The sequence below is a fragment of the Mixophyes fleayi genome, chromosome 3, assembly GCF_038048845.1.
Source record: "Mixophyes fleayi isolate aMixFle1 chromosome 3, aMixFle1.hap1, whole genome shotgun sequence".
NCBI classification, from domain to species: domain Eukaryota; kingdom Metazoa; phylum Chordata; class Amphibia; order Anura; family Limnodynastidae; genus Mixophyes; species Mixophyes fleayi.
In genome coordinates, this window is record NC_134404.1 from 97603029 (window position 1) to 97622290 (window position 19262).

Here is a 19262-nt window from a genome sequence, read left to right on the forward strand (position 1 = left end):
AGGTTTCTGCCTTAATCGTCGTAATTTCATTGCCTTTTGCAGTTTGAGTTGAAGAGTGTCAATTGTTTTCTTACATTGTAGATTGTGTATAAGGAACCTTAATTGGACATGTTAAACCGTAAGGTTTTTTTTGTCTATGGAATATATATATACATACACACACACACACTCAGAATGCATACTACAGAAAGGGGTGTTACAACTATAAGATCTGCTGTAGTATTATATGAAACCTAAAAAATAGGAAATAGATAGTGTGGCAGATGAGGTATATGGCAGCAGGGAGATGAGGATGAGGAGGCTGTCGAGCAGAGTGCCTCTGAAGCATGGCACCTACCCACCTCACTTACAGCGTTCCACTATCCCTGAGAGCACAGTCTTGGCCTTACCCCTTATGTTGTACACACACACTTACATTCAGTGCTCCACCGCTCACACTTACCTACCTCCATGTCTATCTTCTCTCCTGCGACCTGCACACCAGTAACATGCTGGTAGCAGGGAAGAAAGGTGTGGGTACACACACAGCACGAGAAAGGGAAAGAAAAGATCAGGACAATCTGCGGCTACATGCTGTAAGGTGGCTGGTCAAAATATACATTTTGATTTACAATATGTTTTTAACTTAAATTTCATACTAGGTGGCTTTAACATAAAGAGGAAAAACAATAATCAATTTATTTTTTCAATGTCCATCCAGTGAATGCTATAAAAGATTACACTGATCACTACAATAAGGGTTATTATGATAAAAAGGCCCCCTAGCCCTTACCTTCGAGCCCTGTAGAGGCTGCACCATCTGCAGAGGTGGTTCTGCCTCATAACCTTTTATTATATTCCTTTTCTTTAGTCTATATACATTCTGCTCCTTTGATGTGAGCACAATCTGAATATAGTTTTGCACAATTAAAATTCATTGTGTATATTTCCACTGATTAGAAGGAGATCATGGTGTTGTGACAAGCAGTCTATAAGTGGTCTTGGCATCACTTGATTCACAGACGGCAGAGGAAAACTATATGCAGTTGCATTCAGACATGAGAAAACAATTTCAACTGTGACTCAGCAAATGTGAAAATGTACATTTAGGTTAAATTTGATTCAGACAAGCAACATTTCTGAGCACACATTGAATTAAATGTCTAATGATTCCAGATGACTATAAATATATGTATTGGAAAGGAAACATTTAAGACAGTATACTTTAGCTATAGCTGCCTTTAATTTCTGTGACATGGTAATACCACCTGAAAAACATTTATATATTAGCCAAGGCCTACAGTATGTGTGTCTAAGCAGCTTTGGACATCTGTATCTAGAGATGTACTCGGTCTGCTCTTTAATTATCATAGCCTAGTAAATACATTTTACTTAAATCATTTTTAGAATGGCATTACATTTGTATTCTTGTGTAGAAGATCAAAGGGAACAGATGGAACATATAAGTGCCTTAATGGCTGAAGAGTGGATCCTTTGTGCCTCTAGTGGTTGGTTCAGGCTTCTTTGTAGTGGCATCACCAGAGGACCCCACAATTAGATGTGATTTGATTACATGCAATGACCCACCAAGAAGTTCCACAAGGGAGCTCCTGACTACTGGAAAATGACCAAATCTCAAGATAAAAAGACAATTTAAAAAACAAACCATGGGGCTGGTGTCAGTCACAAGGAGATACAGAGATTAAAATCCAGAATACAGCATAGAAATGTTTATTTACTTGGCACATCAAGGAAACCACGCAGCCGTAACTTGGTCTGTGCAGCAAATTCTACCATCCAGGACGCAAGTTTGGGGAGGGGGAATCTGGCATGCGGTTCTGTATGCTATTAGGGGCCCGTACTTGCTATATAACCTTCTTAATGCTTAGTCTGCTCTGGACCAGGAACCATATACTACTCTATGTTGTCTAGTGTCTGATACAGACTGACTCTGCTCTCTGTCATCATCATCATCACCATTTATTTATATAGCGCCACTGATTCCGCAGCGCTGTACAGAGTACTCATTCACATCAGTCCCTGCCCCATTGGAGCTTACAATCTAAATTCACTAACATACTAATAATTCACTAATAATATATCTGAAATACATTTAAATGGTAGAGAAGTCTCTGCTTAGTTTGCTTATCAGTGAGCAAAGTTTGTCATTACATTCCCTTACAAGGCCTAAGCTGACTTTTAACAATTTCAAGAATACATAAAGCCAACAAGACTTAACTAATAAAATATTTCCCGGTAAACTGCTCAGTAGTGTAAACTGAACACACAGAGAACAAAGCTGCAAGGGGTATATACATACAATAAGAATATGTTCCCACAGCAAGAGAAAAATAAAAACTAGTTTATTTTAATATAATAATAAAGGATATTGAATATATTTATTGATAAAGTAAAAACTTCATGCAAATGGATTGCCAGCAATAAAAAGTATTTTAAACGTGCAGCGAGTGCTCAAATCAGCATATACAGGTAGACACAGATGTTATAATTGCTCAGAGAAAATTAAGGAACCAAAATTAGTCCAGCTGTGGTAAAAATGAAAGGTCCTCAATTGGATAAGGTCTTATTGCAGAAGTAACCAGCTGGTTTACCAAATCCTCAGTTAATAAGAGTACTGATGCTCAAACTTCAGTTATGCACTAGTAAATACTAAATCCTTAATATGAGGTTCTGTTCAGCCAAATCTCGGTACTGTCACTCACCGGACTGTGAGTGCTACTTCTAAGGCAGCTAGGAACCGTGTCCGTCCATTATTATGAGGTACTGCGCATGTGCAGTCCCTTTTAACCTTCAGTTCTGTTCCTTTAACTTAATTGGCTGATCAGGCAACACTCCCTATATTAAGCACCTGTGGTCAATACCACGTGGCCTGATCTTGGAGTCTCATTCCTCATGAGTCTCTGAAGGTGTTCCAGTGCCTGCTCATGTGTTCAGCTGATGCTGATTCCTGTTTGCCGTTTGTGGTTTCCGGACCACTTCTATTCCTCGTGTTCCTAGTGACTCCAGCAGCTGATTCCTATCCGCTGCCTCCGTGTATCTACAGCTACAGATTACTGCAAACTCTCCTGTGTTTCTTCGTGACTCCAGCAGCTGATTCCTATCCGCTGCCTCCGTGTATCTACAGCTACAGATTACTGCAAACTCTCCTGTGTTTCTTCGTGACTCCAGCAGCTGATTCCTATCCGCTGCCTCCGTGTATCTACAGTTACAGATTACTGCGAACTCTCCTGTGTTTCTTCGTGACTCCAGCAGCTGATTCCCATCCGCTGCCTCCGTGTATCTACAGCTATAGATTACTGCGAACTCTCCTGTGTTTCTTCGTGACTCCAGCAGCTGATTCCTATCTGCTGCCTCCGTGTATCTACAGCTACAGATTACTGCAAACTCTCCTGTGTTTCATCGTGACTCCAGCAGCTGATTCCTATCCGCTGCCTCCGTGTATCTACAGTTACAGATTACTGCCAACTCTCCTGTGTTACATCGCTACTGTTCCAGCTGATTCCTGTTCGCCACTTCAGCGTGTCTACAGAGTCTGCTCGTCTCAGCGCTCCAGTCTGCATTCTACCTACCGTCAGCTGACCCGCTGCCTACTGCTTCTACAGTGTGTCCATTTGTATCAACTTGCCTGTTGCATCGAGTCTACGCTCCTCGGCTTCCAGCTTTGCTACATCGCTTCAACTCCCCCGTGGTCTCCTGCTGTTCTATTCAATATACTACTGCTTCCTGAGTATTTTTCATCTTTGCTGGCCTACCTACAGTGCGCTGCACCTACCTGCCGCTTCCATTCTGCAAGGACTTCGCATCTCGTCTGTTCCCGGCCGCTCAGGTATCCCTGCAGCTATCCCTAACAGCCTGCTCATCTGAACCACGGTATGCATACTTCTCATTGACTGTGCTGGTGTATTGCATATCCATCTGGACTGAGTTGTTCTCCTCCGGAGTTTCCATCCTCTGAGACTATTGCTATTATTGACTGTGTTTCCTTTTGCTGGACTATTTGAGTGACTTTGTTTATCTGTGCAGTGCTGTTCATTCATTATTATCATTGTGTGCAGTTCAACGTGGGATCAAGTTCAGTGTACCCGTGTAGACTCTGCATAGCATTTATCTCCTCGTGTCCTTCCTCACATATATATTCAGTGGTACAACTTGCTAGAGGCAGACCACTGATTCCTGTTTCCCTGTGTCACCAGTTGCATATATCCTCTCACATAAGCAGTGGTACAACTTGCTACTCGCAGACCACTGACTTCCCCGTGACCTTCACCTGGATTCCATTCCTTCACTACAGACAGCGGTACAACTTGCTATACGCAGACCGCTGACTTCCACCTCCTTATTACTCCTGGACATTCTTCTCACTATAGCAGTGGTACAACTTGCCGTGCGCAGACCACTGACTACCCTCACGTGCCCTTGTCCATCCAGATCCTCGTGTTCAGTTACCTATTGTTTACCAGTGCTGCTAGTCATAGACTTTCTGAGCATTCTCTAACCATCTGCTGTTTCCAGTTCCATTATCACCCTGCCATCAGAGTATCATATACCAACTCTACTGCTCTGATAAGACCATCAGCGGGTGATACTGGGTAAAGCCTCCTAGTGCCCGTGACAGGTACATTCACAAATCAGGCTCTAGTATGTAGCTCCAAACTTGTATACACACTTATATAAATTACCATCCATAAATCAGGACTAAGAGGGATGGCTGTGGGGACTATTATCTGTGTATTCCAGTGAACACACAAATCTGTGAATTAGCAGCTCCACCATTTTGTGAGTGACTGCAATCTCACTCCATGATAGTGCTGAATCTGCAGCTAACCACAGGATGTGATGACATACCATGTCTGTATTGTGTGAGTGACAGCAATCTCACTCCATGATAGTGCTGAATCTGCAGCTAACCACAGGATGTGATGACATACCATGTCTGTATTGTGTGAGTGACAGCAATCTCACTCCATGATAGTGCTGAATCTGCAGCTAACCACAGGAAGTGATGACATACCATGTCTGTATTGTGTGAGTGACAGCAATCTCACTCCATGATAGTGCTGAATCTGCAGCTAACCATGTCTCTATTGTGTGAGTGACAGCAATCTCACTCCATGATAGTGCTGAATCTGCAGCTAACCACAGGATGTGATGACATACCATGTCTGTATTGTGCAAGGGACACGTCCATTAAGGTTTCTGCCTTAATCGTTGTCATTTCATTGCTTTTTGCAGTTTTAGTTGAAGAGTGTCAATTGTTTTCTTACATTGTAGATTTTGTATAAGGAACCTTAATTGGACATGTTAAACCGTAAGGTTTTTTTTGTCTATGGAATATATATACACACACACACACACACACACACACACACACACACACACACACACACACACACACACACACACACACACACACACACACACACACACACACAGAATGCATACTACAGAAAGGGGTGTTACAACTGTAAGATCTGCTGTATTATATAAAGCCTAAAAAATAGGAAATAGATAGTGTGGCAGATGAGGTATATGGCATCAGGGAGATGAGGATGAGGAGGCTGTCGAGCAGAGTGCCTCTGAAGCATGGCACCTACCCACCTCACTTACAGTGTTCCACTATCCCTGAGAGCACAGTCTTGGCCTTACCCCTTATATTGTACACACACAAACAGAGAGAGACTATGGTCAATTTGATAGCAGCCAATTAACCTACTAGTTTGGGTTTTTTTGGATTGTGGGAGGAAACCATAGCACCCGGAGGAAACCCACGCAAACACAGGGAGAACATACAAACTCCACACAGATAAGGCCATGGTTGGGAATTGAACTCATGAACCCAGTGCTGTGAGGCAGAAGTGCTAACCACTTAGCCACCGTGCTGCCCCATGGAGAAGAGCAGTCAAGTCCAGGGCTGGGGGTTGGTCTGTGGCCTGTCAGCCCCTCTCCCAATTACCCCTCCTAGTTGGCTTCCTTCTCCACCTCAGAGGCCACAGGCAGCAGATTGAGAGAGCTTCAGGACAGCCCACTGTGAGTGCAAGCAAATGTTATTTGGTATATTATGGACTCCAGAGGCACACATATGCAGACAGCAAGGGAGGCAGACACATGAATTGTACTGTGTGCATCTTAGGATTGAAAAATATTTTAATTTACTGTGTTCCTCCTTTCTTTCATGCACCGGTTTGTTTTGATAATTTTACTGGTTTACTTATTTACTGTTTTAGTAACCTATGTTAGTCAAAAACGTTATGACTGTGCTATGTTTAACGCCTTTCTCTTTATTGCACATATGTTTTATACCCTTCTATACTCATGGTTCTTACCAAAACAGACTGGATTAAAAAAAGAAATAATAAAGCTAATTGCAATAGGTGTGAAATGCGTATGGGACAAAGGTTTGTCATTAAAATCATGAGATATGATCTTGAGAGAAAATGTGAAATAATTCTCATTGGCATAATGTTCAGAATCTGTTCTTACCCTGTACAAGAGCAACGTGTTTAATGGCCCATGGCTGTAAGTTGTGAAATAGTGGATTAATGGGTGTCTAGACAGAAAACATTTTAATATGCTATTGTGTGCGCATTTCTCTGGAATTCTGTTTTGGTGATGCCCTCCCTACATTCTACAGTAGCCAAACACGTACATGTATATATTATATAATATATTTTTTAGCTGGAACTACAATTGGGAAATAAAGGATATACATTTTCAGAGGAATTTGTTCTGTGACCAGTGAGTCAAAAGTAATGTGTGTAATCTTAACATTTACTAATGTTCTAGTGGTAACAACCAAGTAAACCCTCTCATGTTGTACGCTAATGAGATCTATGTGAGAAGAAAGAATGTGATCTTCATGACTGGATCACAATAAATATTTGTTTTTTGTAAAATAATTTTAGATTCATGTGGAATTTTATACACATGAGCAGACAGTAGTCCCTGAGAGACATTAGGTTTTATTACAATATAGTGTACCACATTTTATCTGGTAAACATTTCTCTTTGTGGACAAACTTCTACTAATTGATGATTGTTTTGGGCTGTGATGCTATTAAAGTATGATACTAACATTTGAGCAATATTAGATCATCTGATGTTTGGCAGGTTCATGCTATATCTGTGCTCTCTCTCTTCTTCTAGTTGTTGTCATTTTTTAAAACCATACAGCTCTGGTGCTGCTAACATCCAGAGGGTTGGTATTACTATTTTTGACAGAGAATCTGTTATTTCAACAAGACTACATGGATGAAGTGATTCCTAGACATACTATACATAGGCTTTCCCCCATTCACCACGGCTGCTGAGCAGCCCTCTGGCACCCAATGATCATTTCTAGCACTGTCACTGGACTCCCAAGCCCAAGAGATAAAGGAAAGTCTAGAATTGGCTATAAATAAAGGGGTTTTGCAGCTGGAGGTTACCCCTCGCAAGCACTTGTCTTGTGTTTTAACTGTATGTGAATTTCAGAAGAATTATCAAACCAAGCTATAACAAATGGATTACACAAGTGTAGGACTGTACATACCATATTAGATTATTGATGGAAATCTATTAAATCCAGGTAGTATTGTAAATTACTACAGAAAACTCCATGTGTCAAACAAAACCTTCTGTGACAGTTAGCTTTCTACTCTAATAATAGACTTGACCTTCTTTAGAAAGACTTTCATGTGGCTTACTAGGCAAACACTATGCTCACCACATTGTCAGATCGTTTCCATCTGTCAAAACCACACAGGGATCACATCATTTAATCCCTGAACATCATTTACTGCTGGTAATATAGGCGTCCATTTAGTTTCATATATTTTCCATGTTCCCACATTGTTGCTGCTACTCGCTCTATTGTTGCTGTTAGTTTTTAAGGTTTTTGTTGAACACAGGTGGCTCATTCAGTAGATCAGTGTTGATATAGAACCGTATATAATATATATATAAACAGACACCAGAGCTTTACAAATTTCTCTATATACCATATCTCTGTCCTCCTCACTGCATTGCATGTATAATTTACACCAGTTTAAAATCCAACGATATCAGCAGTAATTAATTACTCTATTTTAAGAGGATTATACTTTATAAACTGAATATTACCAATATATCACATGACATGATTAACAGTTCTTATAACTAAGTATAAACATAAAATAATAATACAATATTAACTACTGCTGTGTCTGATTGGATGTGATAAATTGATTCTTGTCAAAGGGCAGAGATCCATTAGCATGGCTACAGATTCTAAATTTTCATAATACCACACTGGGTAAATTATTTACATTGTACAGGATCTAAGACAATATTATTTTTGCTAATTCATATTAACTTATACCATTGATTTTCTTTTCAATGAACATTTTTGTTAAGATATATTACTTTCTTTAGTCTCTTCTGTTTTATGTCATCACGGTACCTGTTCCCATAAATACATATTTTCTAATTTAAAGGTACATCCCAAACCATCCCTATAGCATGACAGTTAAAACTGTTCCAGGAATATGGGCAGCACAGTGGCTAAGTGGTTAGCACTTCTGCCTCACAGAGCTGGGGTCAGGAGTTCAATTCCGACCATGGCCTTATCTGTGTGGAGTTTGTATGTTCTCCCTGTATTTGCGTGGGTTTCCTCCCACACTCCAAAAACATACTAGTAGGCTAATTGGCTGCTATCAAAATTGACCCTAGTCTCTCTCTGTCTGTCTGTGTGTGTGTGTTAGGGAATTTAGACTGTAAGCTCCAATAGGGCAGGGACTGATGTGAATGAGTTCTCTGTAGAGCGCTGCGGAATTAGTGGCGCTATATAAATGGTGGAGGTGGTGGTGAATGCTTACTAAAGGATAATTACAATTAAATGTTAAGTTTTAGCCAACACGCCCCCTCTCTCCAGGCAACATAAACCTGGAGATTCCAAGGCAGGAACTCACCTACACCTGGTTCTTCTATTTGTGCAGACAGTTGGGAGAAAGGGAGGTGTCAGTTACACAGTACTATTTGGATTTAAACTAGGGTTGCCAATGTGGAGCATGGAATGGAACCCTCGTGTTTCTGTGTTTGGGGGGAGAGCATGTTGGCAAATAATGAACTTTTGGTGGCGGTATCCTTTAGTATGTACAGTACCATCTCAATGACAGCACCATTCTATGATAAGGACAGGAAGGAGACAAATCACCACACAAGTTGATACTGTAATTTTATAAAGAGTGTAAACTATATACCAAAGCCATACATAATGCAATAAAATCATTGTGCCAGAATTTTTTGTAACCTCCTTTAACAAGACTTTGCCCAGAAACATGTCTTGTATCTGATCCTCACAAGACAGCACAGTGCTAGATTATCTATTTGGATAACTGTCACTGTGCAGATTTATTGCCCAATTTATTTATGACATAAGAACTGCCGTCAAATGTTAAGCAAAAACACTACTACACAAGAGAATATCTTTCCTCTGAATTTATTACTAATAAAACGATTAAACATTTATTGGCAAGATTAATAACTAACATAACTAAGTGATTTATGACTGCTGAGCTAAACAAGATACCTCAAGTAAGAGGAAGGGAATTACCTAGTGGCTGAAAACAAATCCCACTATTTCAGTCTGCATATTCAGTGGGATCAGCGAGAGTGAAGAAAATCTGCTAATTTATAAGATAATATATTCATACCATGAAACTAAGTTGTTGAAAAGGGTACACAGGAGATTCCCACGATAGAGTCTCTCAGGCTTGGAAGAATCTGTGGTTTTTCCATCAAACATCAGTTAGAACGAACAAAACAAACAATTCTTGGAACTATAACTGCTACTGTGAGCCACACACGATTTACTCGCGTCATGTTTTACATCAAGACGAGAAAGAGAAAAGCAGTACGTCTGTTTGTCCCTTCTGTGATACTGCTTTTGTTACACCGGGATACTCAAGTGTACAATACAAAACCTGTCCCCTGGATTGAATACTGACTTCTTCCACAACTCTCGTACAATCCATTGTATTCAATTGCAAATTAATCTTACCCAGAGTGGGCTTGTTTCTTATTTTCCTTATAGAATTATTTTCATATTTTATATAACATGTTAGAAGTAATAAATTATTAAGGTTCTGTGTCTTTTAACAGTGGGGAACCTTCTATCTGCCCTACAACCACTTGTTTACAGCTCACCTTCCCACCACCACTCTACATATCTACACAACGTCCAATTCATCCATTCACTCTTCCTGTTCATATCTCACCCAACATTTAGCTCTTTTATTGCCCTAATCAATCCAAATCGTCTCTTACTCGCTGTGCCCATTTCATGTCTCTCTCCGATATATATATATAAAGTAGCCCTTGCCCCAGACTTAAATCCCACCGGTCTAATTTATATCCACTCCTTTTCCTGACATCTATTCAATTTACCTTTTAAGTGCCAATAAGCATAGTTCATATTATAACCCAGACACTTTTTGCAGACTAAAGATGCGATTATGCTGTGACTTCAATGGCCCTACACAGTCTATGACTCCACCAATCACCACAGTGCATTTATGAAAAATAAATTTGCCAAACGTAGTCACTTTTTGTTTGCTCTTTTAGAGAAGAACTTCTTTCCAAACACGGGAACCTGCTGCAGAGGGTGAAAGAGCTTAACAGGAACCATTTGGTGTCTGAAAGGGCTGATAACAGAAGCATTAGCTTGCAGTGAAGTCAAATATCTTAATCCCTGACATGTATAACTATTAGAGATGGTCACTGACCCCCGTGTTTTGGTTTTGGATTCGGTTTTGGATCTGGATTACCGTCGTGTTTTGGTTTTGGTTTTGGTTTTGCAAAACCGCCATTGCGTGTTTTGGTTTTGGTTTTGGTTTTGTTTGGTTTTGTTTTGCTATTTTTTGGGAAAATCCATGTTTTTGGGCCTAAATTAACCCAATTTAGTGCTCCAACTGTTTTAGAGACAAGTAATCTAATTGTTGAGGTAATAAATCATCCAAAAAAACAGTTTAATTCTTCGTTGGTAGGCCTATTCTACACACAAAACAGATTGTCTTCCTCTCCATCTATGCATATTGGCAATGCAGCCATCGTCTTGAATGTATATTACACCCTACACTTATAGTTAAATATGTAAAGAAATGGAAAAAGCCAGTTTGGTTTCTGTCTCTCAAGGCCCCCCTCCACTTGTATAAAATACCAAAAAATTCAGCCATTATAGACTGTACAATATTAATTGACATGGAGAAAGCCAGTTTGGTTTCTGTCTCTCTAGGCCCCCCTCCACTTGTATAAAATACCAAAAAATTCAGCCATTATAGACTGTACAATATTAATTGACATGGAGAAAGCCAGTTTGGTTTCTGTCTCTCTAGGCCCCCCTCCACTTGTATAAAATACCAAAAAATTCAGCCATTATAGACTGTACAATATTAATTGACATGGAGAAAGCCAGTTTGGTTTCTGTCTCTCAAGGCCCCCCTCCACTTGTATAAAATACTAAAAAATTCAGCCATTATAGACTGTACAATATTAATTGACATGGAGAAAGACAGTTTGGGGTCACTCTGTCTCTCTAGGCCCCCCTCCACTTGTATAAAATACCAAACAATTCAGCCATTATAGACTGTACAATATTAATTGACATGGAGAAAGCCAGTTTGGTTTCTGTCTCTCTAGGCCCCCCTCCACTTGTATAAAATACCAAAAAATTCAGCCATTATAGACTGTACAATATTAATTGACATGGAGAAAGACAGTTTGGGGTCACTCTGTCTCTCTAGGCCCCCCTCCACTTGTATAAAATACTAAAAAATTCAGCCATTATAGACTGTACAATATTATGAAAAATGGACAAAGCCAGTTTAGGGTCACTCTGTCTATGACACCCTACCCTTAAGGATAAATTGCCCTAACAGCAGCCTTTCAAGATGGTATGTGATATGGAAATGCCACAAGTCCCTTTCCTCTTTGGGGGTAGATTGCACCCTACACTTACATAGAAAGTTTTAAAAAGATGTTATCGGCATCATCTTCAGCTTCATCCTCACCCTCATCAGTGTGTACGTCATCATCACAGACTATCAATTCATCGCCGCTTGAATCCGCCATTAGAGAACAGTCAGTGCTTGGATGTCTTGGATGGTGAAGGCCTTCCTCGTGGAAGATGTAGTTCATTTTTATAAACATCATTTTCTCCACATTTTTGGGAAGTAACCTTCTACGGCGATCACTGACTAAGTTCCCTGCTGTGCTGAACACTCGTTCAGAGTACACACTGGAGGGTGGGCAGCTTAGGTATTGCAAAGCAAGTTTGTACATGGGTTTCCAAATGGCCTGCTTTTCTTCCCAGTAAGGAAAGGGACTGTCTGACATTTCCATATCAACTACCTCTTGAAAGTAATCCTCCACCATCCTTTGCATGTTTATACTCATATTGGATGGACTTATGGGCAAAGTGACACTTTTTTTTGAAAAATCCTTCAAACCAGCCCAGATGTTAAATTGTTCTCGTCTGCCCCCTGTGTCTTCCCTGCTTCTTTTTTGGAAATTAAATTTTTTACGAGCAACAGCTTGAGAAAGTGAAGGAGGACACGTCGTCAAGCCGAGGCCCAGTTCAGCGGCCAACTTGCTGAGCAATAGCTCCTTGCAAAAGTTCACATCTCGCTCATTTACAAGTAAAGACTCAATGTAGGTTTTAAACCTTGGATCAAGCACAGTGGCCAAAACGTACTGATCCGAGTTCAAGATCTTAATAACTCGAGGATCATTGTGAAGCGAATTAAGTACTTGATCGACAAGGCCAACATACTTTGCTGAATTGCTTGCTTTCAGCTCCTCCTTCATTTTCTCAAGCTGCTTTTCCAATAGTCTAATTAAAGGAATGACTTGGCTCAAACTAGCAGAGTCTGCACTGACCTCACATGTCACAACTTCAAATGGTTTCAGCACCTTGCACAGCACTGAAAGGATTCCCCACTGTGCAAGAGTGAAATACATCCCCCCTCCTTTCCCAATGTCATGACTTGTGCAATATGCTTGGATGGCTTTGCGCTGTTCCTCCATCCTCTGAAGCATGTACAGGGTGGAATTCCACCGAGTTACCACCTCTTGCTTAAGTTGGTGGCAGGGCAAGTTAAACTGCTCTTGGAGCTGCTGTAATCTCCTACATGCTGTGGCTGAATGCCTGAAATGGCCTGAAATTTTACGGGCCACCGAAAGCATCTCCTGCACCTCACGGTTATTTCGTAGGAAGCTCTGCACCACCAAGTTGATGGTGTGAGCAAAACAGGGAATATGTTGGAAATCACCCAGCTGTAATGCTCGCACTATATTGTTGGCGTTATCTGAAATGACATACCCTGGGGAGAGTCCGAGTGGTATAAGCCATGCATCAATCACATCTCTCAGTTTGCGTAACAAATTGTCAGCCGTATGCCTGTTAGTGAAGCCGGTGATACAAAGAGTGGCCTGCCTGTGACAAATGTTACGTAGTGGTGTACATGCTGCTGCTGTTCCTGCTGGTGAAGGTGAATGACCAACCCAGTGGGCTGTCACAGTCATATAGTCTTTGGTTTGGCCACTTCCACTTGTCCACATATCTGTGGTTAAGTGAACAGTGGGCAGAATGGCATTTTTCAGCGCAATCTCTACATTTTTACACACTTTTTGGTATAGTTGTGGAATAGCTTTACGGGAGAAATGGTGTCGCGATGGAATTCTGTAACGCGGACACAAAACCTCAATTAACTGTGAAAAACCAGCTGCGTTTATTGTGGAGATTGGACGCAGATCTAACACTAACATTGCAGCCATGGCGTCTGTGATTCGCTTGGCGACTGGGTGACTGCTGTCATATTTGCTTCCCCTCGCAAATGATTGTTTCACAGTTAATTGCTGAAATGTAGGACTGCTCATTTTATTCACCTGCCTCTGGGATGACGATTCACCCCCAGCAGCAGCAACAGCAGCAGCAGGACTAACGCTTTCTTCAGAGGAATCAATAATAGTGCCGGAGTCATCCAGCCTTAAGTGGGATGCCGGGCTAACTCCGAGCGCTACTGAGGATATTGATGAGGATGGTGTGGTGGGTGTATTTTGTAGCCGTCGGTATGTCGGTGAGCGGAGGGTCTTAGCTGATGAGGGAGTGCTTGTATTTTTTTGGGAAGAACTTTCAGCTTTTCCCAACACTTTGCCATGAACTCTCGTTAAATGGCGTAACATAGACGAGGTTCCAAGATGGTTAAGGTCCCTCCCTCGACTGACTGTGGCTTCACATACACTACAAATGGCTATACAATTGTTGTCTGGATTTGGGTAGAAATAATTCCACACATAAGAAGTGGATTTTTTTGTTTTATGCCCAGGCATGACAATGGCCTTTTTCTTGTCACGTGCCAGAACTGCTGCCACTGGTGCAGGACTTACACAAACAACCTCATCCTCATCAACATCCTCATTAGCGCCCTCGTCGCCTACACAAATCTCCCCCTCATCCTCTTCTAATTCCAAAGTGGCATCCTCAATTTGGGTATCACCGGCTACACTCGGGCTATTAAGGCACACATCAGCAGAATGCTCACGATTAGACATCCCACTGTTGGATGGACTCTCCACAGGGATTGTTGTCATTTGTGAATCAGAGCAAATATTCTCCTGTAATGCCTCACTGGTATCTTGCAGCTCAGCTTTGACGCGTAACAGTAGTTGTGCACCAATTGTAGCCTGGGTAACTTTTTGGGATCTGCCACTAATAGCCAAAGGTGAAGGCCTCATTCTCTCTTTGCCACTGCGTGTGTAGAATGGCATGCTTGCAATTTTTTTTTTATCGTCACTTAACTTTTGCTCAGTTACACTTCTTTTTCGCTTCAATACAGTAAATTTTTTTTTGGTTTTTGTTTTTTGCACTAATTTGAAAACACTCTGTTGTTTGACATCGCCTTGGCCAGATGACGTACTGGGAACACTAACATCAGGACTGGTGACAGAACCTGGTTGCTCATTTAGATCATATGTGGACTGCTTTGAATCCATTCTGAGCGCAAACCACTGGGGAGTGCTAAAAATTATTGAGTAGATACTGCTGACAGATATGACTTTTGACAGCCAGAAATATTAATGCACAATTAGGGAGGACACCCCAAAAACACTGAGGAGTGCTAAAAATTATTGAGTAGATACTGCTGACAGATATGACTTTTGACAGCCAGAAATATTAATGCACAATTAGGGAGGACACCCCAAAAACACTGAGGAGTGCTAAAAATTATTGAGTAGATACTGCTGACAGATATGACTTTTGACAGCCAGAAATATTAATGCACAATTAGGGAGGACACCCCAAAAACACTGAGGAGTGCTAAAAATTATTGAGTAGATACTGCTGACAGATATGACTTTTGACAGCCAGAAATATTAATGCACAATTATGGGGGACACCCCAAAAACACTGAGGTGTGCAACAAATTATTGAGTAGATACTGCTGACAGATATGACTTTTGACAGCCAGAAATATTAATGCACAATTATGGGGGACACCCCAAAAACACTGAGGTGTGCAACAAATTATTGAGTAGATACTGCTGACAGATATGACTTTTGACAGCCAGAAATATTAATGCACAATTAGGGAGGACACCCCAAAAACACTGAGGAGTGCTAAAAATTATTGAGTAGATACTGCTGACAGATATGACTTTTGACAGCCAGAAATATTAATGCACAATTAGGGAGGACACCCCAAAAACACTGAGGAGTGCTAAAAATTATTGAGTAGATACTGCTGACAGATATGACTTTTGACAGCCAGAAATATTAATGCACAATTAGGGAGGACACCCCAAAAACACTGAGGAGTGCTAAAAATTATTGAGTAGATACTGCTGACAGATATGACTTTTGACAGCCAGAAATATTAATGCACAATTATGGGGGACACCCCAAAAACACTGAGGTGTGCTACAAATTATTGAGTAGATACTGCTGACAGATATGACTTTTGACAGCCAGAAATATTAATGCACAATTAGGGAGGACACCCCAAAAACACTGAGGAGTGCTAAAAATTATTGAGTAGATACTGCTGACAGATATGACTTTTGACAGCCAGAAATATTAATGCACAATTATGGGGGACACCCCAAAAACACTGAGGTGTGCAACAAATTATTGAGTAGATACTGCTGACAGATATGACTTTTGACAGCCAGAAATATTAATGCACAATTAGGGAGGACACCCCAAAAACACTGAGGAGTGCTAAAAATTATTGAGTAGATACTGCTGACAGATATGACTTTTGACAGCCAGAAATATTAATGCACAATTATGGGGGACACCCCAAAAACACTGAGGTGTGCAACAAATTATTGAGTAGATACTGCTGACAGATATGACTTTTGACAGCCAGAAATATTAATGCACAATTAGGGAGGACACCCCAAAAACACTGAGGAGTGCTAAAAATTATTGAGTAGATACTGCTGACAGATATGACTTTTGACAGCCAGAAATATTAATGCACAATTAGGGAGGACACCCCAAAAACACTGAGGAGTGCTAAAAATTATTGAGTAGATACTGCTGACAGATATGACTTTTGACAGCCAGAAATATTAATGCACAATTATGGGGGACACCCCAAAAGCGCTGGGGAGTGCCAAATATGAAGAAAAAATAATAAACCTCTATCCTCCTCTCTGCACTAGCGATTTTGGTTAGAGCAATTGCAAGAACAATATGGTATTCTCTGTCCCTGCTCTAATTAGCCTATGACTACACCCTGCTCTCTCCCTCTGTCAAATGGCGATGGATTGCTGTGGAGGCGTGTATTTATAAAGTTGAAGTATCGCGAGAACCGAGTCCCGAGATCCGACGACGTCACAATGACGTTCGGCCTCGATTTGGATTCGGAATGGGCGGGAGAGTACCGAGCTGCTCAGCTCGGTACTCGGATACCCAAAGTCTCGGAGAACCGGACCCGCCCATCTCTAATAACTATGAACATTTTAAATTCTTTCTCATATTGCTTAAATGTGTAGTTTATGTTGAGTGGCCATTTATCGTATTCTGCTGAGAGGTTCTGATTTTCCTAGATGTAATACCAAAGGGTGGTTAGACATGACAAAGAAGACATTGAAAGATACTTTAGATTGTAAGCTCAGGGTCATCTTGACCTGTTGTCTCATGTCAGTGTATTTAATTTATTTGTATTATGATCCTCTCTATGTACAGCACTGTGTAATAAGTCAGCACTTTAGAAATAAAGAACAATAATAATCCACTCCCAGACCCAGTTACATCTGTAAATGGCTTTGAGGAGAGGTTAGGTTAATGTCACAGCCCAGCCCTTCACTCCCAGCTTTCAATGACACCAGAGGTGGAACTAGCGAGTTTTGGGCCCCAGTGCAGGAAAGCGGAGAGGAGGGAACCGGGTCCCACAGCTCGCTAGTTCCCCATGCCGTAGGCCCCATTATCTCCATTGGCCACAGTGCCCCGCACCTGCTGCACCGCATGGTAGTTCCGCCACTGAATGACACGGAGAAGTAGCAGTCGGCTGCAGCATTGAAACTGACATCCTCCTCATCTACACATTCCTGCTTGGCTCTCTATTACAGAGATGTACTTGATGCATTTTACCAATAGTGAATAACTTATTCCGTTATTGATGACTATATAAAGCACAATACACTGTGTGGTTTGTAGCATCTTTGTTAGAATGGAAAATATGCTTCCTTTATTTCCCCTATGGCCTCAGCATAAACTTTCTTTCACAGCAAGAATAGTTTTTTATTACCTGTTGCCTTCTCGGGATTGTTGCACATAAAACACAGCCAAGACCCTGTTTCCTCGCTAAATCCAAACAGATCAAAAAACCTCACTTCTTCCAAATGCATGTGCACAAGATCCAGATCCTAGAACAAAACATACACAATAAGTGTTATTGCTTTTGGACATAAATATAAAATATGTCCCAGAAATTCAAATTATTTATATTCTAACCGATGCCCCGAGAGCCAAAATCCAGGACATTTCACACTGTGCCTATCATCAATTACGCTATATTGTGCTAGACGTTAGCCAAGGTTTTGAACGAAATAAGACAGGACAGCCATTATTTCCATAGAAACACAGAATTTGATGGCAGATAAGAACCACAGACCCCATTTGATCCTTAGTTATTTCAGATTTAGAATAGCTGTATTCTAGCTAGAGATCAAATAGGGTCTGAAGTTTTTAGGAATAAAAATGGGAAGAAGAGATTGGCAGTGTGGTTCTTATCTGCCATCAAATTTTGTGTTTCTATGGAATTGATGGCTGTCCTGTCTCATTTCATTCAAAACCTTGGCTAATGTCTAGCACAACTTAGCCTAATTGATGATAGGGGCGGTGTGAAATGTCCCGGAGTTGGAGCTGTATTTATTTTGCCAATGGGTTCACCACCTCTGCATCTGACAACCACTTCCTGAGGATAATATGAACCAGCTAACTGTGAAAAGTTAGAGCCTGAACTTAGAGTCCTGTGACATGCCAACAGAGGTTGGAGCACCCTCTTCAAATCACTAACAGGGGGCATGGGCAAAACTGGTATTAAAAACAGGGTTTAGAATTTAACTGATACAGTATTTAATGCACATTTCTTATAAAACCAAATGGCTGATGATAAATAGGATTCAAACTAAGAAAGCATTCATCATATTGTATAAATCAGCTATTAAATGATGAATGTGAATAAGTATAACGGACTTAAAATACAGTCATGGCCAAAAGTTTTGAGAATGACACAAATATTATTTTTCACAAAGTCTGCTGCCTCAGTTTTTATGAAGGCAATTTGCATATACTCCAGAATGTCATGAAGAGTGATCAGATGAATTGCAATGTCTTTGCCATGACAATGAACTTTATCGCAAAAACAACATTTCCACTGCATTTCAGCCCTGCCACAAAAGAACCAGCTGACATCAGGTCAGTAATTCTCTCGTTAACACAGGTGAGAGTGTTAACAAGGACAAGGCTGGAGATCACCCTGTCATGCTGATTAAGTTAAAATAACAGACTGGAAGCTTTAAAAGGAGGGTGGTGCTTGAAATAATTGTTATTCCTCCGTTAACCATGGTTAACTGCAAGGAAACACGTGCAGTCATCATTGCTTTACAAAAAAAAGGGCTTCACAGGCAAATATATTACTGCTAGTAAGATTGCACCTAAATCAACCATTTTATCGGCTCACTCGGAGCCTTTGTCGAGTGAGTCGAAACACGTTGGCTGACGGGGGATTGTGACGTCA

The 19262-nt window shown here is 40.8% G+C and overlaps 1 protein-coding gene across 1 annotated transcript in view; it reads right to left on the reverse strand.

The window, feature by feature from the left end:
* LOC142143840 (ventricular zone-expressed PH domain-containing protein homolog 1-like) overlaps positions 1 to 17882 on the reverse strand; it is a 50779-nt gene extending 32897 nt beyond the window's left edge. Inside the window, exon 1 of the mRNA XM_075202050.1 lies at positions 17769 to 17882. Within this exon, the coding sequence (XP_075058151.1) occupies positions 17769 to 17868 (100 nt within the window). The 5' untranslated portion in view covers positions 17869 to 17882. The remainder of the gene's footprint in view (positions 1 to 17768) is intronic.
* Between the last annotated feature and the right edge of the window lie 1380 nt (positions 17883 to 19262).